We start from the raw sequence: 27,750 nt of genomic DNA, 5'->3' as shown, positions 1-27,750 counted from the left end.
CAGAAAAAAAAATCGAACAACATTGTTTCAGATATAAATGATTTCAAATTAATGCCGAAACAGCAAAACCAATCGCAACTGATGGCTCTGACTACTAAATGTTTGAACTAAAGTAGGCCTTAAGCTACGGATTACGTATTATTGTATAACGTATTAAATGAATTAGCTTTGTGCATAATGTTCAGATCAAATACATTATCTAAGTTAATAGTTTTTACTTGAATTAAATACATCGTATAATTGTTAAAGTTTAAAAAATATTCTCAGTGGCAGTTTTTAAATCCAAAAATGTTCTTTAAGTGGCAACATGGTTTAGAAAGGCTGGACACACCTTTAATATTTGTTGACATTCACCGTTAAATACGGTTTTAAAAAGAGGTTGGTCTATGAGCTGCTATTGACCAACCGCTATAATAACTATGATTTTTACAAAATCGTTTCCAATATACTTTTTACTGTTCTTCATAGTTCTTAGAAAAGGTTAGTGTGGTAAGGTTAATAATATTTACTTGACATCAGTAACGTTATTCATTTAGTAAAACTCCTTTACATCTTATGCTAAATTTCTTCTTAAATCTACTATGTGCTTCTTGAATAAAATATGAATATTTATCATTCTTTACACTTCAAAAGAAAATTACGGTTTGTAGGAGCTGTATTAAATTTCATATTTAAATATATATCTATATTCTTTCTTTAGTTAAATCACAAGAAAGTCTTTCTGCTGTCTGGTGTGTTGTAAGTGAAGAAGAGCAAAAGAAATGTACTGAGTTTTCAAGAGCTGTAAATAGAACTTTTGATTTGAAAACAAGTCTATCATGCCATCAAGCAGCAGATAAAGATCAATGTATGACTCTCATTGAAGCAGGTAGAGCTGATTTGATAATGCTGGAACCTGGAGAAGTGTATATAGCTGGTCGTTATAATAGCTTGGTGCCTATTATGGCTGAGCGGTATGAATCAGGTAAAGTCTTTTGTATAATATTTTCTTATGTAATAATTTTGAGTATTGGAATCTTTATAATTTACAACTAAAAATTAAGAACTGGAGGTCAATTGCTGGAAGGAGGGTGGAATGAGAAAGGCTTCTAAAGAAGGCCAGGGCCCACAAGGGTCTGTTTTGCCAATGTTGCTGATGATAATGCATCGTTATCAAGTGAATGTTATATTTGCGTATGTATCTTTTGCATGCTATCTAAGTAAAACTTGTACATAAATTTTAATGTTATGTATTCTCCTATTGACCATTTCCAGTTTTAAAAAAATCACAATTTTGATTCAACACAAGTATTAATGTTCAAGTGTGATGTTGCATCATGCCCATAAGATATTTGCCTTAATTTTATGTAACCCAAAGTTATTCTCGATAAACAAGTTTAATTTTTGTTAAGAAAGATGTAAGTTAATTGCTGTATTTTCATTAGTATGCATCTGGGATTAAATAAATGTCTTTGTATTCATCAAATAAAAACAGTCATGCTTCTGAATGGGCCCTCCAGCAGTCCAGCAGTAAAGTCGCTAAACACTGCTAGTTTGGTCTGGAGTTATATACCGATGAACAGGTTGCCTGCATGGGTGTTTTTATGGTTTTCCCCATGTGTAACGTATATACAAGCCAGTTTCCCGTAGAAAGTCCTTCATGAAGGCATCCCTCCCTTTAGACATATAGCCCTCATGTGCTTTGCCGTAATGAACTAAACCAAACTAAAATCTGAACTAAGCCTTATTATTGCATATTTTTTTTCAGGCTGTTAATGTAATTCTTTTAAAGCTTTTCTTGCTTATGTACATGCTCAGAAAAAGGAAAGGACTTCAAATAAAAATATGCTTTCAAAATATGATAAATTCATTTTATAACCAAAACCTTTAGAGTATTAAAACTGTATACTGCTCCCCCCCCCATCTGAACTTTTTGTCAAATAATCTCTAGGCTTGAGCTGATGTTTATTTTTTATTTGCTGTATCCATAACTGATATCTGTTGAATATCTAACTAAATAAAGAGCAATCTATAATTATCTAACTAATTAAAGAGTAATATCTTCCTCCAAACTTCAGTCAGTTTTCGATTTGATAACAGTATTTACAAAAGCATTTAAAAATATTTTAGTAACTCCTGTACCTATGCCATCCAGTACTTTTATTTAAATATAGAATAACAAAAGTTCAGATGGCTTTCAAATTAAGTATTCCTAAATGAAAAGATTTGGCCCTCTAAGTCACAGAATCACACATTTCATGAAGGGACATGCTTTCTTTTTTTGTAACAGCTTTATAAAATTTACTTCATTATGGATTCGATACATACAAGGTGGCCAATTCATATCATAGTGTAACATTATTATGGTCTGTTAATTTCTTATGAGTTTAACTCAAACATATGCATGCAGTATTTTCATTTACAAAATTTTCTTAAAATAATCACTTTTGATAAGATCTGCAAGAAAAGTACCACAGAGTACTGCATTATTTTTATGTTTGGTATTCTTTGTTGTAGTGCCCCTAACGACGTTTGGTGATTTTAAATTTCTACCAAGATCTTGGCAATAATTTCACCTAGCTCATGAAGCACGAATTTAAAAATAAACAAAACAATATATAATTATACAATAACAATAATACATGTCATTTCCTAAGAATATTTTTAAGACTCCTTATCCTAATACTTATTATTATTTTATTACATGTACAGTAAAACCCCGCTTAACGCGGGGGATACGTTCCATCGAAGTAGAGCGTAATGCGAAACAGCGCTAAGCGAGGCTATCTTAACATGTAAATAATGGGGGTTAGGGAACATGTAAATAATGGGGGTTAGGGAAAGACGGATAAAAAATGGTTAGGCATTAAATTTAATAATGTTTTTTTTAATAAAAATAAAATCAAACATTTATTTCTTACAAAAATAAAAACAATATAAACGCATATACTTTTAAAAACAAATAAAATTCTCAGTCAGATCATTCAGTCTATTCTGGGTTTCCAGTTTTCTGCCTTTTTGTTAAGAAGGCATTATGATAGATTGGCTTAATGGCATATTGCGTTCAATTTCGTCGTCAATCCATATAGACAGTCGTTTTTCCATTTCCTCTATAATGTTATTTCTAGAACGGGTAATTCTAGTTGCAGAGCTTGACGTAGTTGCAGTTGTCGATGACAGTATTTTTTCTTTATTCTTAAGAATTGTCCTTATTGTTGAAGTTGCCAAAATCAATGCAGCACTAATTTGAGATTGACATTCACCAGAATCTAATCTTCTAATCACTTGCATTTGAGTTTCCAATGAAATGCTTTTTCTGGTTGCTTTCTTTTCTTGTTTTTTATTATCACCCATGATAAAAACTAAAGATCATAATATTTGTCACTGTATTAATCATTATAGTATTATACAAATTTAAACTTACAATAATGTCAACAAATGTTTCAAATGATAAAAATGCGTCCACCAAGCAAGAAACACAACTACACTGTTTCGGATATGTTATTTGGAAACCTAGCACTGCGCACAATTTCGGAGAATCCCCGGGTTGAAATAAAAGAGCGCTAAACCGAAACAGCGTTAAGCAGGGTCTTACTGTAATTGTTGCAGTCAACTGCAGCATTTTCACACATATTAAGCTGTTACATCATTTCATAGCCATCCTCTGCCCAAGAATACATAAATCCTCTGCCCAAGAATACATAAATCAACTCCTCTGCCCAAGAATACATAAATCAACAACAGTGACCAAAGATATTTTGGAACCGCTGAAACCAATTTTCAACATGGCAACCCTTTTTTAAGTTTTTTAACATTGCACATCATTGTATAACATTGGATTCATCATTAACATAAAGTTTCATGTTGTGGCCATTTTCGCATACTCATTTGTCAGGTAAAAAGACTTCTTTCATGGAAAAAAATTATATGGCATCCGCATAATTACTTGGTAAATTAAAGATTGTTAATGTCATATTCATACACTCAAAAAAAGCAATGAATGTATTTTTAAGAAAGCAGTGCAAATTCGATAATCTCAGGAAAAATAAGTACAGTCCGAAATCCGGACGTCCATTATCCAGAATGATCTAAAATCCGGACCTGAAAGCCACAAACATTTTTTTTTTTTTTTTTTTAATTAATGCTTGACACATGCGCAATTGATTTTTCCTTCCATAATAAAACATGTGGAGATTTTCACTTAAAAATTCTGATTCTTAATTTCAGTTAGGCACTAATTAAAATACCTCGTTATGGAAAAACAATCATGTAAGCATAAATTTGTGAGATTAATAATTTGGCTTCTTAGCTGAGTATCTACTTGGCACACATCTCAAACTGAAACATTCACCTATTTTATATCCCTGATGCCGACCTGGCGAGTCATTATTTATTATATTTTGCTTTCATCACCACATGCTTATCAATACATGACAGCTTCAGTAATAACTCATGCTGTGATATGTAAACTTTTTTTTAGATTAGTAATTGATTAACGAGTATGGCAACCTTTTATGCTAACATTACGCTTAACAATGATTATAGATTTTTAAATGCTCTAAGAAATGTTGATAAGGAAAAATTCAACAAAAATTTCTTTCCATATGCTAAAAATAGATTTTGTTAATGAAACTCATAGGCCAAAATATTATATTTAGTGCTATTTTAATTAAGAATAACTGATATGTTATTCAGATTTAATCTATAATCCGGACCTCAAAGCTACAAACTTTCTGGGCATGCGCATAATACATTTGCGCATGCGCGTTTCATGTATAACGGACGGTATAAGCTAGGCTAAAATTATCTAATTATCTATTTCAGTTAATGTTGAAGATTGCATTGTTCCTTAATCTTCTAATTGGATCCAGCTTATTATTTTTTACAGACTGTTAAAGCAATTTTATAAAAAGTAAGCTTGAACTTTCGATTTTGTCAAAAAGAGTTTCCGATTCTGGAGCTGCCAAAGGATCTACAAAGCGAAAGCATGTTTCGATGTCCATCAAGCAAAAAGTGGAATTGCTGCAAAAAATGGATAAAGGCATGAAGAAAGTGACAGAGAAGTGTTTTGTTTCTCTAACCATCTGTTTATCAATTTCACGCTGTTCTGCCGGGGGAAGGGGGGATGTCGCAGCGCACAATGAACTGGAAGTTGATCCGTCAACACTATCCTCATGTTTATGGCTTTAGTTCCTTACTAAATGTAGTATTTCATCTCGATGTACTCCGTCTTTGATATGATTTAAATCAAATTCCTTGTCATTATAAATATCACGAATACACATCAAATAGTTTTCTGGTTGCAATTTTCTTATTTTGATTATGCGTAATGTATGCTTTACGCATGTGCGCATTGAAAGAAATGTTTAATAAAGTAAACAAATAAATATCAAGCTTTTTTTTTTTTTTTTTTTTTTTTTTTTTTTGGTAAATTTTGATACCTTTTAGATCATAATTGCTCTTTATTTCATAAATTACGGTTTCATATTTTTAATTTTATAATTTCTGCATGCCATCTTACCAGATTTAAATTGATGATCTATAATCCAGAAAAACCCCTAATCCGGAATCGCCGAAGTCCCGGCAAGTCCGGATTAAAGACTTTGTACTGTATAAATTGCCTTTATGTCTGAGAAATGAAAGTGCATTAGAAGAGGTGCTGGAAGTGACTTCCTCCCACCTGTATACACTATTCAACAAAGCGTTGCATTGTCCTGTATATTTATCTCAGATTACACTTGGTAGAGTAGCTCCACTTGTCAGGATATGTGAACTAACAAAACACACGTTTATGGAGTAGTGACAACCAGCATGCAGCCATCGAGGAACCCTTTCATTCACAGAAGATGGCTGCATTTTGTGCATTACCACAGTGGTGCATCATCAGGCCAATTTTTTTACATTATTGTCATCAATGAAGTGTACCAGACACTTTTTCATGAATTTATGAACTAATTGTATGATGAGGAGTTGACACTGCTTACTAGCAAGATGGGGCTACATGTCACACATCTGTAATGATTATGAAGGTGATGAAATCACTTTTCCAGACTTGATCTACCTTGAGTTTTTTCTATGGGGTTGTCTTAAAGGTAATGCATACAAACATAAACCATGCACATCAACGATTTGTATCAGAACGTCCATCGTGAAATCCAAGGAATGACACCCAATACTCTGGCAGCAACATACGCGAACATTAGCGCCATGTTTAACTGTGGGTATAGATAGGAGGCATACTTCCAGCACCTCTTCTAATGCACTTTCATTTTTCAAACATAAATGTATGTCATGTTAAAATTTGGTTTCATTTCCTTTTTATTATAAGATTTTATCACACTTTCCCCGGGTCCTCTTTCAGGTTAGACATCTTTTATAAGAACATGCAGCCTGGGATAATATATGGTCATGTGACATAGTATAAGATTACTCAGCCAGATTTTGGCAAGATATCCTGGTTGATTGGTGATTCAATCTTGGGAAGCCGCTCTAATGAAGAAGTAGTACCTATGTTTATTTGCTAGACATACTTAATAAGAGCGTTGTATGAAAAATTCCGATTTTACTTTTAAACACTTTGTTAAATAGAGCATTTAGTTTATAAGTAGCAGTAAAGATGCTCATTGGATGGATTGTGGAAAAGAGATTATTATTAATAAGGACAAAGTTGTAATGTAATGCCTGTTGTTACAGTTTCAGATCAGCAAAAGTTATTTTGCACTGTTCAGAAATGCTTAGTAGAGAATAACAAAAGGACAGCTTCTGAAATTGTGAAAGTGCAAGTTTGTGGAAACTCAAGAAAATGGAAATAGCATGTTTGGATTCTCCTCAGATTATAACTTATTACATGCCAGAACAATAAAGTTCAGTTGTGCAGGTAGTATAAAATGAGTGTGTCTGTAGACAGGTTTCTTATATGTATATAGTAATAATAACATCAAATCATTTCCATTGCCTGTAGGCAAAAGATGTTCTTGAGGCTGCACACTACTTCACTCCAGAAAACTTCGAGAGTGAATACGAATGAATATGATGTGGATCTTATCAGATCTGATAACTCCCACCTATAGAAAAATGGCTAGGGGGGTTGGAAACAGAAATCCCTTTTTAAAGAAGTGATTGATTACTATGCTCCATTAACCGAGCTGTTGACGTATATGACAACATACTTTGTGGTGATGAAAAATAATAGTTTTTAGCATATTTCCTAAATTATTAATAAATAACTAGATTTTTTTTTTTTTTTTTTTTTTTTTTTTTTGCTTTTGTTCTGGAATAAATGTTTAAAAAGTAAGTGTTTTTTATGTGAAATGTCTTTAAACACTCATACTAGTCGGGACTTTTTCTTTCATTTTTTGGGGGGTGGAGTTGTTTGTTGTTTGAAGATTTTAAAAGCTGTTACATCTTTGTATATATCATTTTTTGGTCTCCACATAAATTCTCATACATAATGCATTAGTGATAATATTCTCTTTATAAGATACAATATTTTGCTGGTTATGTACTGGATATCTTTAGAATAGTAGTGTGCTTTTAGTGATTGTTTTTCATTTGTGTAAGATATTAAAGCTTATGAAGCCGGTATTTTTAAATTCACAATGTTCATTAATGTTTCTACATATACACGAATATTTTCATTACATTTTTTAAAGAAAAAATAGAAATAATTTTTAAATATTTCTGTCCTATTTTTTAGTATTTGTTAGTGGTATAACTGTAACCATGATAAAAAGAAATCTCATTGTTTTAAAAAAATTTTCTGCGGTTATTTTCTATTGTTTATTAGCATATAATTTCAACTGTAATAAAAAAATTATCTGTCTTTGCAGATGAAGCTGATGGCTATTATGCTGTTGCTGTTGTTAGAGATACATTTAATATAAACACACTAACTGACTTGAAAGGGAAAAGGGCCTGTTTTCCAGGTGTTGGACAAATGGCTGGCTGGATGATTCCTATTTCTACTCTAATTGATGCGGATGTTATGGAAGTGAAGGATTGCAATAATCTTATAAAAACTGCAGCTGCCTTTTTTGGCCCTAGTTGTGCTCCAAATTCTCTGATTGATAAATATAACCCAACTGGTAAATTAATTTTTAGATACTATGAATGTTCTTATTTATTTGACTCGGAATGTTTTCACTGAGTATTTCCATAAAGTATAATAAAGATTTGGTTTCAGTGTTTTATTATTGGAGTATGCTGGATATTCATAGTAAATATGGATTTGCATATAATAAAAATACTTTGTAAACAGTCTATAAAAAGCACTGTAATTTTTCACAGATATATCACATATCATTAAATACTGTAATCAGTTGTCAGCTTCACTCATCCACTTGTTTAGAAAGATGCTTAAACATTATCTCCTTGTCAAAACATACTACTGTATAAATAAAATTTCTATTTGCAGTTTGCAAAGTATTTCTATTATATGCGCATTCAGAGTTATTAATGTTTAAAGCTGACCTGTCTGATATATTGCTACTTTGTTGCATAATCTTCAGCATTAGGAAACATCTTGCAAAAGTGATTTTGAAATAAAACTGGTTGAATTCTATTAGATATTTGGTTGGTAACTTTATTCTGAGAAATTACTTATTGCTGCATATTTGTAATTTTAACTTACTGTCAATAGAAGTAAATGATGCCATTCGAGTGCAAGGATAAGCAACAAATTTTTTTATTTTTATCTTTTAGACATTAGGAGACCAATTTTTACAAGATTCTTGCTGAATGGGAAAGTTAGGGAAATGAAAAATTCTCATAGAAAATGTACACACTTTGATAATATTGGAAAAAAAGCAGAACTTTTCCAAAAAGTATAGATCAACCTCGTCAAATGAAAAGAGTATTTGTGTACTAGCACTAGCACCTTGACTTAATTTCTTGCAAATTCCATTTTCAGAATTTTTTTTCCATAATTTGATATTTCTTTCGAAAGCCCTACCTTCTTTTTTGAATGATTGAGAGGCATATTTCAGATATATAACTATTTCATTTGCTTCATAGTAATAAGTATGGTAAACTAAATTTTTATAATGTCCTTATAATATTATATTTTGTAGTAAATGTACAATATTATCCAATTAGTCATGTTGAAACATAATAACAATTACATTACGCTTCATCAGGATGATTAAAAATTTTTAATTTCAATAGAAGAAATGTTCTAAATTAAATTCTGTATAATTCTTTGTAAGTGTTCTTTGTAATTTCATTTCTGCAACTATATACTTCCAGTTCTAGAAATGTTTTAAATGATACAGATATTCATGTTTAATATTTTTAAATTATAAAATTTAATTTTGTAAAAATTGCAAAAAACCTTTTTTTGTCCAAAAAGGTTATTAGTATTGAAATGCGATTTTGCATTGTTTCACTTTTCATTTAAATCTGTTGCCATTCAGAAAAATGTAATATATTATTCTTTTATATTTAATCTGTATGTTACTAATTAACAGACAAACAAACAAAAAATAAATGCAGTTTTGAAGAAAATATTTTTATACTTTTTAATTTGATAGATTTAAATAAAAATGCATTTAATCCATGATGTTAAAAATATTAAATATTTTTATAGAATTGCATTACACATTTTTCACTTTTAATTATACAGAAAATGGATAATGTTCCCAAGTTAATCTCATTTAATATTCTATAACACGTTTCACTATTCTACCTGGGTGATGTCTATCACCTGACAAATCATATTAAACTTTAAAAGGACCATTTTGGCCATTATTAAAATCTAAACCCTTTTAGATTTTTCTTTTCTTTTTTTATATATTCTTCATGTTTGTTAGGATAATGGTTCTGTTTTAAATGACAAGCATTTCTATACAGATTATAGTAAAAGTATTGATGAATATAATTTTTTCCCACAAGAATGATCACTTTTATAGAACATCACAGAATTCATAATCTAGAAAACAATGGCAAGCTTAAGTGCTGTCATACTGCCATATCATTATTTCCTTTAATTGAAAATTTATAATATTTCTAATTTGATAAAATTTTCATATGATTATTAAATTAGGATTTTAAAGTAATAAAATTGCACTTTTTAAGGTTTAAAAATTTCTAAAATTATTTAATCTAAATGTGTAAAAATTCTCTCAGCATACTCATTATAACAGAATTTATAAATTAAACAATGTAACGCTAGTAAATCAGAAAAGAATATCAATGAATGGCATTAAAGGAAAGTGTAATAATCTCGAACTATTTGAATTTATTTATTATACAATCTCAAAGCTAGCTGAAAATGATATCAGAAATCACAGATTTTGGAATTAAATATATACAAGAGTTCAAATTTTTTGTGTGTTACATATACAGGGTGTATCATAAATGTTGTGACAAACTTCTAGGATAGGTAGGACACATCATAAGTATTAAGAATTGCATAGGAACCCATGCCCAGAAACGTCACTGTGCGCCGTACAGGAAAGTGCTAGTGGAAAGTGAGAATTGCCTCATTCGAGCAGTAGCCAGCATATGAAGAGCATGGAACGCTATACGAACGGAGAGCTTGTACACATGTACTTAGTATAGCTGAAGGTAATGGACTAGCCACTGCATGCATTTAATGAGAACGCTTTCCCAACAGACATCAACCACACCACAGTTTGTTTGCACTTTTGCATCAAAATTTGTATGACTATGGGTCATTAAAGAATTGGAGTCATTTTCGACCGGATGTTCATAGCCATTTGAACAGCTCATTCCTGCATCGATGAATTGGGGGGGGGATGGTGGACCAGTTCCCTGACCCCCACACACACTCACCAGATTTATCGAGCCTTGATTTCTTTTTGTGAGAAGCCATCAAAAGTGTCATGTGTTGTGATCCTGTTGTATTTGAAATGGATCTCGTGGCAAGCCTTGCCTGCGCAGCTGCTGCAATCAATGAAACTCCCGGCATGTTTGGCGTCTGATGGTGCAAACTTCGAACATCTTGTTGTAACATTCAAGCTGTTGAAACACCGTTTGTATTTATGTTCAATAAATGTTTAAAATTAATCACTTTCTTGTTTCCTTTCCCATCTTCTTCCTCTGTTACCACTTACCCCTGACTTTTCTGGTAGGTTCCTATGCAATTCCTTAATCTTTATGATGTGCCTTACCTTCCCTAGAAGTTTGTCGCAACATTTATGGTACACCCTGTATATGAAATTATAATACACTTTTCCTAAATATAAATATAGAGACAGTAGGATTGTATGAAAAATCAGGTTTCATATTTTATACATTTTTTTTTAATTAAAAAATTATTTGTGTCATTTAAAATACTTTTGTAATTGGAATTATATGTCTAGAACCGATGGTTGAGTAAATGAAGGTGAGATAAGAAATTTTGCAAATACAGTATATGCGTCAGTTTAATATATTTGTGACTTTCACATTTATTACAATGATGTTGTAAAAGTGGTTTTTATGTGTTAATTAATTACACCTTCTCTTGTTTTGGAATATTATTTAATAACATTTTTTCACGTGTTTTAGGTGACAATCCTTTGCATATGTGTGAACTTTGTGTAGGAGATAAAAGTACACATTGTTCTGGAAGTGATCCATATGCTAATTTTGATGGTGCATTTAACTGTTTTATTAACAGAGGTGATATTGCTTTTCTAAAGCATACTACAGTTGACGAAATGACCAGTTCTCGAGATTATAGGGGACCTAGCAAAAACAAATTAAAACTTGTTTGTCCAAATGGTTTCACTGCTCCAGTAGATTTGTATAAGAATTGCAATTGGGGATATGTTCCAGCTAATGCTATTGTTACAACATCTGCTGCCTTGCCTGAAAGAAAAATTCAATATCAGGATTTCTTGTCAGTAAGTCTGTTATATTTAAATTATCATGAGCAAATAGATTTCATTAATGAAGACTTTTCTTTAATTTGATTGTGTATTTTATATTTTTCTTGTTTTGAATAGTGTGTTGCTTCAGCTTTCGGCCCAAAATGGCGAGAAAGTGGGCGAAGGTGTAGGAATTTAAGAAGAGGGAATTTGAATGGAGAGTATTCAGTATTTGGATATAATGCCTCCTACAAGGGACATAATTTGCTTTTTCAAGATTTGACTGTAGATCTGGTTCGATTGGAGGAAAGCCAGCAAACATTTTCGAGATACATAGGTAAATTTTCAAAACTTATAATTTGCTACCTAAAAACTACATATTACATTCTAACACATCAAAGAAAATTTTGTTGCTAAATATATATATTGAAGAGTCTTCTGGTAAAATTTGCTTTAAAATTAACCAGACGAAAGAAATTAATTAATTTCTGGCTAATTAAACACTGGCTATATAACAGTCTGATAGTCTTATTGCAGTCTGACTGTTGAGAGTGAGGGTAATTAGTAGTGAGTTGAATTTGAATAATTTTACTGTATGCACAATTTCAACTCATTAATTGAGCATACATGTTGCTGACTGTTTCCCAAAAACATCTAATTTAAGCCAAAATAGAATTTAAAAAATGTATACATGTTTGAATTTTTTTGAATGCAATTATTCAAAGTAACAAGAATTTCCTCAATAAAAAGGTAACTAATTATAAATCCTTTATTTTTCAATGAGATCTAGAAATGATATACCAGAGCCAGATATGACATAAAGCAGCTTATCTTGTTCTAAAAAAAAAAAAAGCAAGTTTGAGCAAAACTAAAATCAAATCAAAGCTGATTTGTTTCTTCAACAGTCAACTCGTAAGCAAGTCATGTCTCAAAATCAAATTATGTATCAACATTATGACAGTGAGGTTCTCAAGACTGTCAAAAAGAATTGCTTACATGCAGCTAAGAATTCAAGGATGCTGCATAATGTTAAAGCCACTTTTTGCACACATCTCTTTCTAAAAGGGCATTACAGTTGTGCCACAGATCTCTGTTTTGAAGATCTGAATCCATATTATTTTTCCTCTAACTTAAAATTCACTTGAAAAGTTATTATATTGTGAACTGCATCCAGAAAGCTGTAATAGTATTTTAAAAATAAGTGGTTCTAGCATACCAGCAATGCTACAAAGCAGCATCTTTAGTGATATGTAACTTGCAGGCAGTTAACTTAAAGAAGATACCACTGGTTTAAAATTTACTAATGTGTACTATTAATTTGATTACTTTTCTGCAGTATATATAGATTAATGGAAGTTTAATAAGTAAATTATTTTTTTCTGATTTATGGAAATTTATTTTGTTTTAAATGGTTTTAAACAATATTGCATCCTTGTAGAGAAAGCCTTCCAAAACCCATCTAAGTTATCATTTTATGTTGAATTCTGTTAAGCTTGACACTCAAAATATTTGTCTTTAGTAAAGTTATACTGTATAGGTAATTTGAAAGCATGGTGCATGACCAAATTTTAATATGCTTATTCAATTCATGTTTTTATGAATAATTTAGCTGCTGTTTTATATAACAAAATATTGGCACTTGGGTATTAACTTTTACCTGCTTTACCTCCACCAACCGTCTATTGGTGTCTTTTAGTGATGCATCAATTAAGTAGTCTTTTTTTTTTTTTTTTTTTTTTTTTTTTTTTTTTTTTTTTTTTTTTAATTTGTGGCAGGTATGGTTTGGTAATCACATTCAAAATTGCCTCAGATTGTTAATTTTTACATCTTATTTCTGCTTCCATAAGAACTCTTCTAAATAAGACTTTCCTGAGGCCAGTTCCTAGTCCTTATTTTGATAGTTGTCAGCAGTTATTAATATTGCATTTTCCATCATATAGAGTTCCAGAATATGAAAGTAAGAACACTTCTAGGTTTCTGGAAAAATCTCATGTATTTGGAAGTAATAGATTACTTCTATTCTTACTTACAATAGTGTAATACATTATTCAGTTTCTTAACAAATCTAGTAAACATGTATTGCAAAATGCAAAACGATTTAATAGGACATAAGCAAATGCTGTCTCGAGATTTTTCTATGGGGAATTCCCTTCAGAAAGATGCACTGTAGATTGCAGTTGTTCTACTTGGTTACAAGTTGATATTAAAAGGAAAAAAAAAAAAAAAAAAAAAAGCTATCCTGTTCTTCTCTTAGCCAAGAAAAATTTGAACTATTTCTGTAGTTATTGAAATGCTATCAGAAGAGCAAAACTATTAGTTGTATTGTTGGTGGTGTATCAAAACATTTTTTATCACATTATTTTTTTTTCTTCTATATATCTATGCTGTCATTAATTTGATGTTCATGCCAGTGTACGAGAATGAAATTTTGTACTGCAGTGAATGAAATTAATGTACAATAATATGAAACTCCTAATTCTCCTTGTATAATCTTTTTGTATAAGTCTGCCTAATATTGCAGGATCTGTGCAACATAGTTTTAGGCAGAAGGTTGAAAAATGTCCTATCCCATCTGCAAGACTGTGTGTTGTATCTGATCAGGAAATGAAGAAATGTCAAAAAATGAAGGTAATTCTTTTAACAATTGTTACTTTATCAAAAAAAAATGATAAAATTTTGAAGAAATATGTGTTCAATGTCCCACCCCCAAAAAAAAATTAGTGTTAGAAAATAAGACTATAAAAACTAAAACATAAATGAAGTGCATATATAAGAAATTTCAGTCAAATATTTCCTTATGTTTATTGCAGACAGCCTTCAGAGCTCGAATGTTGAGACCTGATATTGTGTGTGTAAAGGGCTTTAGTCAAGTAAAATGTATGCAGTTGATTAGGGAAAACACTGCTGATCTTGTTGTTCTTGATGCTGGGGATATTTATCGAGCTGGACAGTAAGTATACATGTTTTTTTAATATGCATAAACCTATATTTTATAAGGCATAATAAATTGAAAATAGTTTCAAAAGCTGCAAACAAATGGTGCTACATAATGCATGTGAATAATGCTCCAAAAGACACAAGAGTGATCAGCTCCATCTTTGAAATGTGATAGGAGGTTAGCATATAGAAGGAAAAGTTTGAAATCATGTATTGTATTGAACAACATGTGTTTCTGGTACTGGAATAATAGAGGTTAGACTGTAGAGTCATTAGGTTAATTGGAAGCAGAAAAGATGAAAAATATGCAACTGCCTTCGCCGGTAATCGAACCACGGCCCAGCGTAATCGAACCACGACCTCTGGAATACCGGCTCAGCGTGCTACCATTACACCACAAAGGCACGCTAGTGAAGTGGGAGAAATACCTTATATACTCCCCTTTTTAAAGGGCGACTAGGCTTTTAGGGGACCTAGTCGCCAAATCCTGGGTGCGGAGAATTATAATCCACAACCCTTTTAGTTCGGGTGCCATTTGTAGAGTCATTAGGTTAATTGGAAGCAGAAAAGATGAAAAATATGCAACCACCTTTGCTGGGAATCGAACCACGCATTTCTGGAATACCGGCCCAGCGTGCTACCGTTTCACCACGAAGGCACGCTAGGGAAGTGGGAGAAATACCTTATAAGCCCACAGTCCAATGGCAAGAAGGCATAGTTTTCAAACACAATTGAATGTTCCAAAAGAATCCAATGTAAAAACCATTCACAAGCTCTTTCCTAAATGTGCAACAGTCAGGCTGCGTGGCCAGTGATCTGGTAGGGAGTTTTGGTTACGGGCAAACTGTTGTTACTCCTGAAAATGTTGCTACTGTTTCTGGAATTATTAAGAAAAGTACAAGGAAATCCGTGCAAAGAATTGCAACAGAGACTGGTTTGAAGTGCTCCAGTTTGCAGAAAATACTGAGAAACAGTCTAGACATGTTCCCATTCAAAAGTCATCAGGTGCCAGCATACAGTGCCATCTGTTGGCAGCTTTTGTAGCTATTATTTCAAAACTTCTGTATAATAGTCCGACAGCTTTCAAAATAAATATACCGCTTGTTGTATTCCCCTATCTATCTTTGTTTTTGAGATTTTTAATTTTGAAACTTGGGAAATCCTTTCCTGGACACCTTGTATATGCCCTGTGGCCTCGCAGCACTTTCAGGACATGTGAATGATAAATGCTGTGGTAGTGTAATATAACATTCATGAAAAAACAATAATAATAGGAAAACAGCTCATTTGTGTAATTTTTCAAGTCATCTGAATGATAAAATGGAGGATCATCTTATGCTTAATAGAGTGGTAAATAATTTTAGGGTGCCTAGATAGTAAATGCTCTTTTAGTATATTATAATAGAAACAAAAAAATAATTGGAAAGATTAAGTTATAGGCATTTCTAATATAAAAATAAGACTGATTGAATGAATATATATAATTTACATTAGCAGAAATTTTTTGAATAGTAATTTTTTTAATAGTAAAATTATCTACCCTAAGAATGCACTGCCTTGTTTCCTGTGGATGAGAAAACTAGGTGCCTTTACCTTGGGTTCGGTTTCGAGTTCCGAAGAAGGCATGGTTGCTTTTAAGTGTACAGTAGCTCTGCAGCACAATTCTAAGTTTCATAGTTTTAATTTGAAACAACGTAGGTGCGATAGTTATTACAAATGGTGTACTCTTGTTATAAATCTCATTTGCAAAATAAACAGTTCCCCCCTACACAATTTGATGTTTGTTTTTAAAAACCATAGCAAATTTATTGAATGGTTTAAATGCATGTTTCTTGCATATATTTCTTTTATTTACTGCATAATAATGAATAAGATGAATAAAATTTTTGTAATATTCATAGCAGAATTTTATAATAAATAGTTAAAAGTATTCAATAACTCATACTTAATTTAATAGTTACTTTGTTATGCTTTGTCAGAGAGTTATTTGGTCATGGAAAATAAAGAAAATTTAAAGTTGAATTTCAGTGAGAAGTTTGTGCTAATACTGTGTTTTCCTAAAAATAATATTGATTCTTATATTAATTATTGCTCTAAAAGAAGCATTGGGACTTATTTTCAGGGAATGTCTTATTGTTTTCAAGCCAAATAATTAACATTTAGCCATTTACAACAATTTACATTAATTCAAGTGTAGTCATATTAGTTCTTGGAACATCATCATAAGGCTTCAAACGGAAAATTCGAGCTTTAATTTTTTGTGATGGAATTTTTTGTAGAACCCTAGTCTTAATCTCTGGTGTATAATAATTCTTTCTTAACAAGCACATTTCCTCTTCATACAGCCTGCTCATAGTGCATTGACAAAACAACTGTATATGATTTTATCCCAAAAATTTTCACTGAAGTCATAATTTTGTAGGCTTCACAAAGTTTTCATGCTGATTTCTCTTTATTCTATTTTCAGTGCAATCATTGATTTCTAAGTATAAAGGATTCTTGTATTGTTTACAGCAATATCAAGAATTTGGAAATAAGCAATCATTCATTCAGGAATCATTATTTGATTTATCCTCTTTTTTTTTTTTTTTTTTTTTTTTTTTTTTTTTTGCCAGCAAGCTGTTCATATTAGTGTTGTGAGTGCTGCCTGATTATCAGATTAACACATCTTTATCCTCACCACAAATTAAATGGTAGCATTAAATCAACCCACTTTCTTATAGTTGCTTGTATATACCAGGCTTTATCAGTTTCAAGAACATAAATGCTTGAAACAAGTTGGATCTTCTCTTCCTTGACCTTAATGATGATTAAAGGCAGGTCTTTCTTTCCACCCCTAAAATTTGCAAAAATATTGGTAACACATACATTTTTGTAATAGTGGATATAGATTGATGAGGCACTGTTCTGATCATTTGTAGTTTGAGATTCTTCATCCTTAAATATTGCAGTTTCATCCATTATCATCCACTAAAAATATGCTCATTTTAAAATTATTTTGTGACATTGCTGTTGAATTCAATTTTATGCAAGTATGTGCAAAGAACATTTAATAAATAAAGGTAACACACAAAAGGTTAAAAAAATGTAAAATCTGAAAGCTTTCAGATTTTTTTAGTAATTAAAATTTGTATTTTAAATTGGTTTTTTTTTTTTTTTTTTTTTTTTTTTTTTACACAGATGTCTTATTTTCTTGCATCTTTTTCTAGGAAATATAATCTCATGCCAATTATTGCAGAACAGTATGATTTAGAGGAGCCTGCATATTATGTTACTGCAGTTGCTAGACAGCCTGATAAAGATACAGATCTGTTATATCTAAAGGGTAAATATTGCCAGTTGATGTTTTTGAATATATGTTGCATACTTTTCTTTGCTTTTGAGATTTGAGGCTAAATTTTATTTCTTTAATAGGTAAACGATCGTGCCACACTGGCATTGGCATGGCAGCTGGGTGGGTGGTGCCTATGAGCTTTCTTCTTTCTAGCGAAAGAATGCGATCCTACGGATGTGATTCAGCACATGCAGCTGCTGAATTTTTTCAGAAAAGTTGTGTGCCAGGTGCATTGTCCAGAGAATACACTGTTGGAGATGCACAATATAACACTCTCTGTGATTTATGCCATGGTACAAGCTCACATTTCTGCTCAAAGAGTTCTCAAGAACCATTTTTTGGTGATACAGGTGCTTTAAGATGCCTTGTGGAAGGTGGAGGGGAAATTGCATTTGTAAAACATACCTCTATATTAGAAAATACTGCTGGGAAAAATCGAGAATGGTGGTCTCGTCCCATGATGCCAGATGACTTTGAACTGCTTTGTCGAGATGGAACCAGAGCAGCTTTTGACAAGCATAAAGAATGCAATCTTGGAAAGGTTGCTTCTAATGCTATAGTTACTGATCGTTTCAAGCCAAAAGAGTATGTAAATGCATACATTGATTTGTTTCTGTATGCACAAGAATTTTATGGGTCTAAATATAGTGAAGAATTTACTTTTAAGATGTTTGTATCTGAAGAGGGTTACAGTGATTTAATATTTCAGGATGCCACCCAGCAGTTAAAGGTGGTTCCTGAGTCAAAACGTGATTATCGTTTTTACTTAGGTCATGAATTTTTACAAGCAGTAAGAATAGTTGATTGCACAGCAGCATCTTCTCATCTTCAAGCATCTCTTTTATTTATTATATTGGGTCTCACATTAATATATTTCTGATCAGATTTTTGAAAAAAATTATACTTTATCTTAATTTAGTTGAAAAACATGCAATAAAAGATCAAAATTATACACAACTTGAGATCTAAGGTTGTGATTAAAAAATAAATCCATAAAAAGCATATAAAAGTAATTAATTTCTTTTTGACTTTTTATAGAGAAATGTATGTATATTATAATTCATGCAAAAAAATAAAGAAAAAAACAATTTTTTATATTTTTCAGATTTATATTTATGATAGTGTGTTTTAAAAAAGAATATAGTAGTTTGAATGGCCTTTTATTTCTTAATCAGGCCACAGTTTTTTGTTCTAATTTGTTTCTTCACAGTTACTCATTTGTTAAAAGGAAAACTGAAAGTTCATTTAGAACTTGCCATTCTGATATAAAAAAAAAAATCACAGTAAAAAGTCACTGGATAAAAAATATTGAGTCACAGTATTTACCATGGTTCGGGGGGGGGGGCAGAGTTGTGTCTTTGGCATACTTGCAAATGTTTTAGCTGGCTTCATTTGTGGATGATTACCAAAATTCCAGTTACTTGTTCTAGTTATAAGTTTAAGGACTTTTGGTAAAATTTTATTTAATAACAGTTTTAAAAGCGATAATCAATAGAATAGGGTAGTTTGTTTCGATAGTGATTGAAAAAACTTTGTATCAGCAAAGCCGTCCACATTTTATTGTTTTCATCTGAGTGGCTGTGCAGATTTTAAATCAGCAGAGTTTTGATCTTTTACTGCAGTTCTGTATCAATCATTACAGAAATTATATTCAAAATCTTCACATGTTTTAAGTTAATTAATTCTTCATAAAATGTAGATGAATGTTTTAGCAATGACTTTTATTTTCATTATTCATAGTTATTTTAACTAGATGATTATTTTATTTTAAGTAAGGACTCTTATCCTCTAATTATTTTCAAGGTTATCGAGTTTTGCAGTTAACTTATTAATTTTGTTTAATTGTAAATTCTTGGATTTTATGTTTTACAATATTTTATCAGTTGAATGGTTGTATATTCGTTTTTTTGTTAATCTCTACAAAGTTGGCAGATTAATCAGCTCCTGTCTTTGAAAAAAGAGGGAAGAAGATTTGTTTATTGTGAAATGATGAAAAAATTTTTATTACAATTCATCATTATGAAGCAAAATTGTCTGCAGAAAAAAGAAAAGGTCTGGGGGGAGTTAACAGCAGTGATAGCAGATGATGTCTGCCAGATGAACTCTGCCAATCAATAGAAATTTTTTATGAGTTTAAATTTTGTAACATTGTTCAAATTGTAAACTGTCTGTTACTATCTTATAAATATTGTTCTTTAATATCATTTAGAACTTAGTTTTTAATTTTAAATATTGTTTATTCTTCCTTTATTTATTATCCTTTTGTATTGAATACTGATTGAATTTACAAGCCTAAATGAACTTATTCTCTGGGTTAAACTGCATGAAAATACAGCAAATATTATTAGTTTATTAGTTATAATATCGGTTATTTATTTTTCTGTGTCTTTTCAATTGCTCATGGTTTAATCATGATTTTTAATTAATAATCGACATTGTCATCAATATTACTCCAGTTAATCAGGAGTTGATTGTATTCTTAGAAAAGTAGAAACTGATCAGCCTCAAATCATCCTCTCTGACTCAGTGCAGGAGTGAAAGCCTAAACAATTTCTGTGATACTTAACTTTTAACAGAGTAAACTGACATGTTTACTTTTATAAAAGATGCTGCAAAGATGATAAGCTTTCTATGAAACCATGAATTTGAGTACTTTATTAATCATATTGAGAAAAAGGTGCTTTTGCATTTTTATTTCTTTGTCTCATTACTGAAACCAGTTTTAAGATCTTGAACTCTATTCTACAAGTAACTGATTTCACTTAGTTGATGTTTTAAGGATAAGAGCATTGATTTGTAATAAAATGTTGGTTTTAAATTATTTTAATCTTGAGCTTTTAATCGCTGATACCTTTTAAGGCAGTAGTTTCCACTTATGGCTTAGGTATCAAACACAGATTTATATTCAAAAGTAGCAGAGGGTTGAATTTTAATCAGATTGTTCTGGGCATTAATTATCATTAATTATTAAGGGAATCCTCGATAAGGATGAGACACTTTTATTGATTAAACATGAACTAATAATGATAAATATGTAAATGTTTCAGGTTGTTATGGTAGCAGTAGTTCTTTCCATCAAAATAACAGCAGTTTCAATTAAATGCTGAAGCCAAATATAAAATGGTTATTAGCTGTTAAGAAGCAAATAGTATGTTTTTATAATTGAAATTTAAAAAAAGAAAGCCAAACTGCTGTGTTTAACCCTTTGCGACACGCATATTTAAAATATATTTTAATCTTTAAAAATATGCCTTAGAATAAGTCAGATGGACTTACTTAAGTGCCTTTAAGGCTTGAAAAAAATTCTGCGCTTTTATTTTTTACGGGGGAAGGTGGGATACCGTTTGTCCCACCATGCAACTAGCACATGTCTTATAGCATATCGGTGTATAGCAGGAAAAACAAATCATATGCGGAATGAATAAACAAAATAAAGCGTGCATTCTAAAATATTCATAATAAACACACTAAAATGCATTTTTTACTTATTGCATATATGCATGACTTGAAAAATTTTGCAAAATGCACATTTTGCATATATATATTTAATATTTTTAAATGTTAGGAACAAAAGAAAATATTTTCTTGAATATTATTTTAAGATTTAAATTTGATAGTCGTACATATGATACTAAATAAAATATTAAAATTGACACTTGATTCAAAAACATTTATATATGATAAAAATTGAAAAAAAAGTCATTTTTCATGAAACTTTGAAAAACATGTTTCATTCTTTTGTAAGCATAGAGGGACTTCACATGTTTCACACATCCAAAATGTTCGTCGTTCTTCTTTCGTTGTGCTGCAACATGCACATCTTCTCTTTGGCGGTGTGACTTACATGTTTTAGTCTCTTTTCTGGTTGTACGAACAGGTTTTTAGTTTTTATTTGAACTGAGGATTTCAATTTTCTTTTCAGCTTTTTCTTGCCTGCAAGTGCCATTATACCTTCTATAACTGAGAGAAGAAAATCTTTCATTGTTTTTACATCATGATCAGGTTCTCGAACAAACTTAAATAGAATAAATGCTTTTACTATACTCGCATCTAAAAAGTAAAAAAAAAAAATCATGTGCCACCATTTCTTGTTTTTGCGGTCTATTTCATATAGTCCTTTCAGTTGATCAATCAGTCGACATATCCCATATTCTTATTGTATGAAATAATGCTGTTTGGACACAGTACTTTTTTTTGTCTTTCCATCTCGTTCTTTTCTATTAATTTCTTTCATTTCAGTTGCCTTTTCCAAGCAAGACAGGATAGAAACGGATCTTTTATCCTTCCATTTTATGCAATAAATTGAATCATCGCTAACTGAAAAGTCTATATATTCTCTTGACATAAATTTGTCTTTTAAATTTTTGGGTAGATACTTCCAATTCATATTTACAGTGCCCACATGCACAGATGGCAGCCACATGCATAGATGGGTCTGTGTCTTTAAAAAGCGAAACAAATTATAAATACTTCCCTTTCTTCTTCAGCAATAACTTCAACCTCAGTTATTCTGTCTTGGATTTCAATTTCATCTGAATCAGAACTGAAATCTGAAGCATTTGAGTCGCAATCGGATGGCAATTCAGCAAAAAGATCCAAAGCTTCATGAGTTGTTAACTTTTTTCTAGACATTTTAGCACATCAGATCATACAACGGATGTAAAAGCGCGCGCAATCGCGAAAAAAGTAGATGCAAAAAAGAAAAGAAAAATAATCGTGAGTGCTGCCATCTATTGAGCGGAAATTCAAGTGTGTGGTGGGACAAATTTTAACCCACTTATTTCAACTGCAAAATTAATGTTATAAAATATTGGATCCAATTAAGATTTTTGAAAATAAAATACCTTTGAATATTAAAAAGAATCATACATATCATAAATTGTATACCAAAATTTTTTAAATATTGAAAAATGCGAGATACATGGATATCACTCTTGTGATCTTATTTTGAATATTTTTTGCTTATAAACTTAAGCCCTGGTATAGTAGTAACATCTACTGAAAAAAAGTAATAACTAAAATAGATTATTTTTAAAAGATTAGAAAATTTCTAACGGAAATTGCTAAGTGAGAAAATAAATATTAATTAGGTGGGACATATATTGACCCACCATGCCGCAAAGTGTTAAATATTACAAAACTAGTTATATAACAAAAGCAATGATTTATTGAGCTATTTAAAACAGTATGAAGAGCACAGAAAATTTTATACCAATCCAATTTTTTGGGGAGGGGGGGGAAGTGATTGCTTAAGAAATAAACTAATTGGAAAATTGTTTGAATAGAAGTTACTCTAAAATTCAACTCGTCACTGAATTAAGAAAGAAATCTGGGGTTGAAATCATGATTAATAATTCCAAAATACAAAAAAAAAGATTAAGGAAATTTGGATAAAACAAAATTTCATAAAATTTATAAGCAACTGGGAATAGAAGTACACAAAAACTCATCTTAAATAATGAATGATATTTTATTTTTTATCTGAATACGAGTGGCAACACTAAGTTTTATCATTCAATATTCCCTAATTATATTCCTGTTCACTTTGGGATAAAGATTAAGAAAAATAATGATATAGCAAAACATAAATGAAAATGATAATGTTTCTAACTAGTCTTTTTATTCTTTCCCCCTTCTGAAAATTGTAAATGGTTTCATTAATTTAAATCAGTATAAGAAAGGTTGTTTCCTGTCATCAAACAGCATGAACAAAATCAAAAGGTTTTGTTAACTACCAGATGTATTACAAAAAATGCTTTAAACTATTTCAACAACCAGAAAATTGAATAATGCTTGTCTGTTTAAATTGAATAATGCTTGAACATACTCAATATTAGAGTCATTGAAAATATTTTGGGGCATTATTAAAAGCAAGTGTCCAGTGGGAGGGGGGAAAGGCCTAAAAAACTTGACTCAGTAATTGACTCAAAGTTCAGAAGAATTTAATTATTAAACTGAATCTGTAAACAAATTTATACTTGCATGCATAAGTTGTATGATAGCAGATCTTTCTAAGATAGGCCAAAAAGATAATTTATGACATAAACTCCTTTTTGAAATTAACACAGCAGTTTAAATTTGCACATTGAAAGAGAACTAACTGAATATTATTTTGAGGTAAGTTTTAATTTTTTTATGAATAATAATAAACGTTAAAAATTTTCAAATTTGTCTCACTTTTATCTAATCACTATATCATTCATTCAGCAGCTGAAGAGCAGTGATGACCATGTTATTTTATTTATATTTTAGAATTAATGTAAAGCTACAAAACTAAAATTATGCAAACTCTTTATTTCATTATTGTCATAAAAATGTATTAAAGTTATTTAATCTTCCAGATTAACATTTAATGATTATCTTTGACATTTATGAATTTATTAAAAGACTTAAATATCAGTTTTTATACAAACTTCTTAAATGCATAAATTAATTTATTAAATGTTATATTGTTACATAATAATTTGTTATTTTGTGTTGTATGTTGTTGTATATTAATTGTTCAAAATAGAATGGACAGCTTGCCCAGCCTTTTCCTAAGGAAGGAATAACAGAAGTATTAATATGATTCAAGGCTGTGCCTTTCTAATTTCAGATTTAACTTGCCTTTATTCATGTCCATCCTATCTCCAAATTTAAAATGGTAATGTTAAATATAAAGTGATTTTATATAATTGTTAGTATAAATATTGTAATTATTATATATTTCCATGTAGTATTAAGCCAAGAAGTTTTAACAAATTTTATGCTTCTGAAATTTGCAGGTCGGCTTTTATGCAAGTTCAAAATGACTTGCAAATAATGTAATCCCAAAAACAAATAATTAAAATTAATAAATAAATATTATTTAAATAAAAATTAATAAAAATATTATTTTTATTTTATTTAATCCTAATGTACATTAATGAATATCCGACTAAAAATTTTAGAGCAGTTTTCAGAAATCTCTCTGAGCTACAGGCAAGTCCTAATGAATCATGATCCTCCATTTCATCATTATCATCATATTCCTCATAGAAAAATGTCACCTTCAGTTCTGTCCATAGTATGACCCAATGCAAAAATCTGTGAATGATTATACAATCATTTTGGGATGCTTTTCAGATGGATGAGGAATTTTTTCCCACACTCAGCTTTTCCAATAGGTTTTGCAATTAATTATTCGAACTCTTGGTAATATATAGCAATTTTATCTAATCCGCTGCAGCTAAAGAAGACAGTTGTGCTTAATTACTGAAAGCACTTCTAAAATAAAATCTGAGTCAATATTTTTTTTTTCACTCAGGTTTGTAGATGAGAGTGATTTTAAATTTAATCATGCATAAATTATGATGCAATTTAATCATTTTATACCTAGATTTTCAATGTTGGCTGAATTTTTCGAGCAAAATCTTGCCTCTCAGCGTATATTTGGAAATATAACGATATTTGTATTTTTGTATATGTAATCTATGTTGTAAATGCATTTTTATTTCAATTGTAAAATACCTTTTTTAACTATTACAGTTTTAAACTACTATTAGGTTAAATTAGATGTATTTTGGAGAGAGATTCTGAAAAATTATTCTTCTTCAATTAAGATGCATATAACAGTGTAATATTTTGTATTGTAGATTTTGAAATAAGATAATTTATGTAAAGTGTTATTTCTCATGCAGAAAATTATACACTGCTCCATACTGAAAATGCAACACCAAGAATGAGTGGTCAGAAAGTGATGAAATTTAGAAAAAAGATAGAGACAGCCAGCAGCAATAAGTGATCTTTATTTCAAAATGATAGTCAGAATACAGAGCGAGAACAGCGTCGGCTCAGTAGGATGCAGGACTACCGCAGACAGCGATGCACGAAAAAACACGTCTAGGCATAGAGTCAATAAGAGTGCGGATGGTGTCCTGAGGGATGCATACGAACTCTCCATTCTTTTTCAACCATTTGCCACAGTTTGCATTCTGAATGAGGCTGGGGCAGAGACTGCAAACGGCGTCCAATCACATCCTACACATGTTCGATTGGTGACAGGTTAGGAGAGTACGGTGGCCAAGGAAGCATCTGTATACCTTGCAGAGCATGTTGGCGGATGTGAGCACTGAGTGATCGGGCGTTATCCTGCTGAAAAATTGCATTAGGCAGCCCCTGAAGGTAGCGGATTGCCACCGGCCGCAGTACATTATCCAACTATCATTGGGCCATCATAGTGCCCTGAATACAAACTAGAGATGACCTGGAATCATAGACAATAGCACCCCAAACTATTATGCCACGTTGTCGCACGGTGAGGCGTTCCACAGTTACTGCCGGATTAGATCGGTCTCCACGTATTCAGGGCGACTGTCACTGGATAAACAGAAGTGTGACTCATCTGAGAACACGACGTTGCGCCATTCTCTCATCCACATCGCTCCAGTCCGGCACCATTCTAAACGTTGGCATCTATGCTATGGGGTCAATGGCAGTCTTCTTAACGGACGCCATGAGTGCAGGCCACGTTCAACCAATCGACGGGAAATGGTTCTGGTCGACACGGGAACATCCAGGGTAACTTGCACATGTTGCAGAATCGCGGTACAAGTGACTTGCGGGACCGCCACAGCTTGTGGGCGGATGCATCGACCCACGTGTGCTGACGTCACTCTGGCTGCACCTGCACCCCTCATTCTTCCCACATTTCATTGTTCCAATTATGTTCGCCATAGCCAATGCACCGTGCTCGCATTCATGTGGGTATCAGCTGTGATTTGACGTAAGGACCAACCCGCCCTTCTCAGTCTGATCACCATACCCCTCGTAAAATCGTCTGTCTGGGCTGGAAGTGCCTTCGTTGACGGCGGCCTGGCATTCTCTCCCATGACACGTATCCTCCGAGACAAAAACCAACTTTCTTTGATAATTCGTCTGGCAGAAATAACAACACGAATATTGCTCATTCTGCACGTTCCTTTCCTTATATCTTACTTCAAGTGCGTCGGAGAGCTGCACATTTCACATCATTCACATAATTCAATGACGTGCGTCTACTCTAAAATTTGCATAAATTTCTGACTTTCCTTGGTGTTGCATTTTCAATGTCGAGCAGTGTATAATACATAAATCCGATATAAAATAAGGGTTGTGATAGTGCAGCATGTACAAATGTATTGTATATTACTGTAACATTGTATCAGATCCGTCCAGCTATTGTATATAATTTTTTAATATTTTTTATTCTAACTCAGGATTATGTTTGAATCTCATAACATTCCATTTATTTTTTGTAACATTTTATATTTTTCATGTTTTATATATCTTCTGTTCATTTTTATTCATTAGATAAATTTATTTTATCTTAAAATTTTCTTGTTATGATTCACCTTATCACTTTTTTTTTTTTTTTTTTTTTTTTTTTTTTCAAATTTACACTCGTTGAAAGTAGTCTACATAGTCCGGTGTGTTTTGTTTATTGAACCTGGTGGTGATTATCAGTATATGTTTGGTCATGTTATTGATTAGAAATGTTAACACGTCCATTTTAAAGATGTTTACCATGAATCTCATTAAAAAAATTATAAGAAATTTTTTCCATTTTAAAATAAAGTATTTTATCTAGAATTTTGCCTCTTTATTGAATTTATTAAAATCCATTCAGACTTTTAGAACTTCAAGAAAAATTATCTTTTGTCAGTATGAAATTTATTCTAAATTTGTTTAACT

At 31.3% G+C, this 27,750-nt stretch overlaps 1 protein-coding gene across 2 annotated transcripts; it reads left to right on the top strand.

Annotated features, from left to right (window-relative positions):
- The first annotated feature begins 319 nt into the window (after positions 1–319).
- LOC118187781 (transferrin 2-like) lies at positions 320–27,648 on the top strand. 2 transcript variants are annotated; one of them, XM_035358053.2, is made up of 9 exons: positions 320–480; positions 701–964; positions 7,809–8,063; positions 11,488–11,825; positions 11,928–12,126; positions 14,311–14,417; positions 14,600–14,739; positions 17,936–18,051; positions 18,141–27,648. In XM_035358053.2, the coding sequence occupies exons 1-9, from the start codon at positions 420–422 to the stop codon at positions 18,938–18,940; spliced, it is 2,280 nt and encodes a 759-aa protein (XP_035213944.1). In that variant the 5' UTR covers positions 320–419; the 3' UTR covers positions 18,941–27,648. The 2 variants fall into 2 exon arrangements, with proteins under 2 accessions (XP_035213944.1, XP_085676112.1); XM_085819986.1 differs by having other exon boundaries at positions 371–489.
- Positions 27,649–27,750: the final 102 nt, after the last annotated feature.

This window comes from Stegodyphus dumicola, chromosome 7, assembly GCF_044657685.1.
Source record: "Stegodyphus dumicola isolate Sdum_Otavi_A_Nest chromosome 7, ASM4465768v1".
Classification (NCBI taxonomy): domain Eukaryota; kingdom Metazoa; phylum Arthropoda; class Arachnida; order Araneae; family Eresidae; genus Stegodyphus; species Stegodyphus dumicola.
Note: the sequence above shows the minus strand (reverse complement) of the source record. Positions and strands in the feature narration are given on the sequence as shown.

Excerpts from the sequence above, each read along its gene's own strand:
- LOC118187781 (XM_035358053.2), top strand. The coding sequence starts at position 420 with ATGATTTTTACAAAATCGTTTCCAATATACTTTTTACTGTTCTTCATA. Across the intron at positions 965-7,808 it reads GGCTGAGCGGTATGAATCAG|ATGAAGCTGATGGCTATTAT; the intron begins GTAAAGTCTTTT and ends CTGTCTTTGCAG. Across the intron at positions 18,052-18,140 it reads AGATCTGTTATATCTAAAGG|GTAAACGATCGTGCCACACT; the intron begins GTAAATATTGCC and ends TTTCTTTAATAG.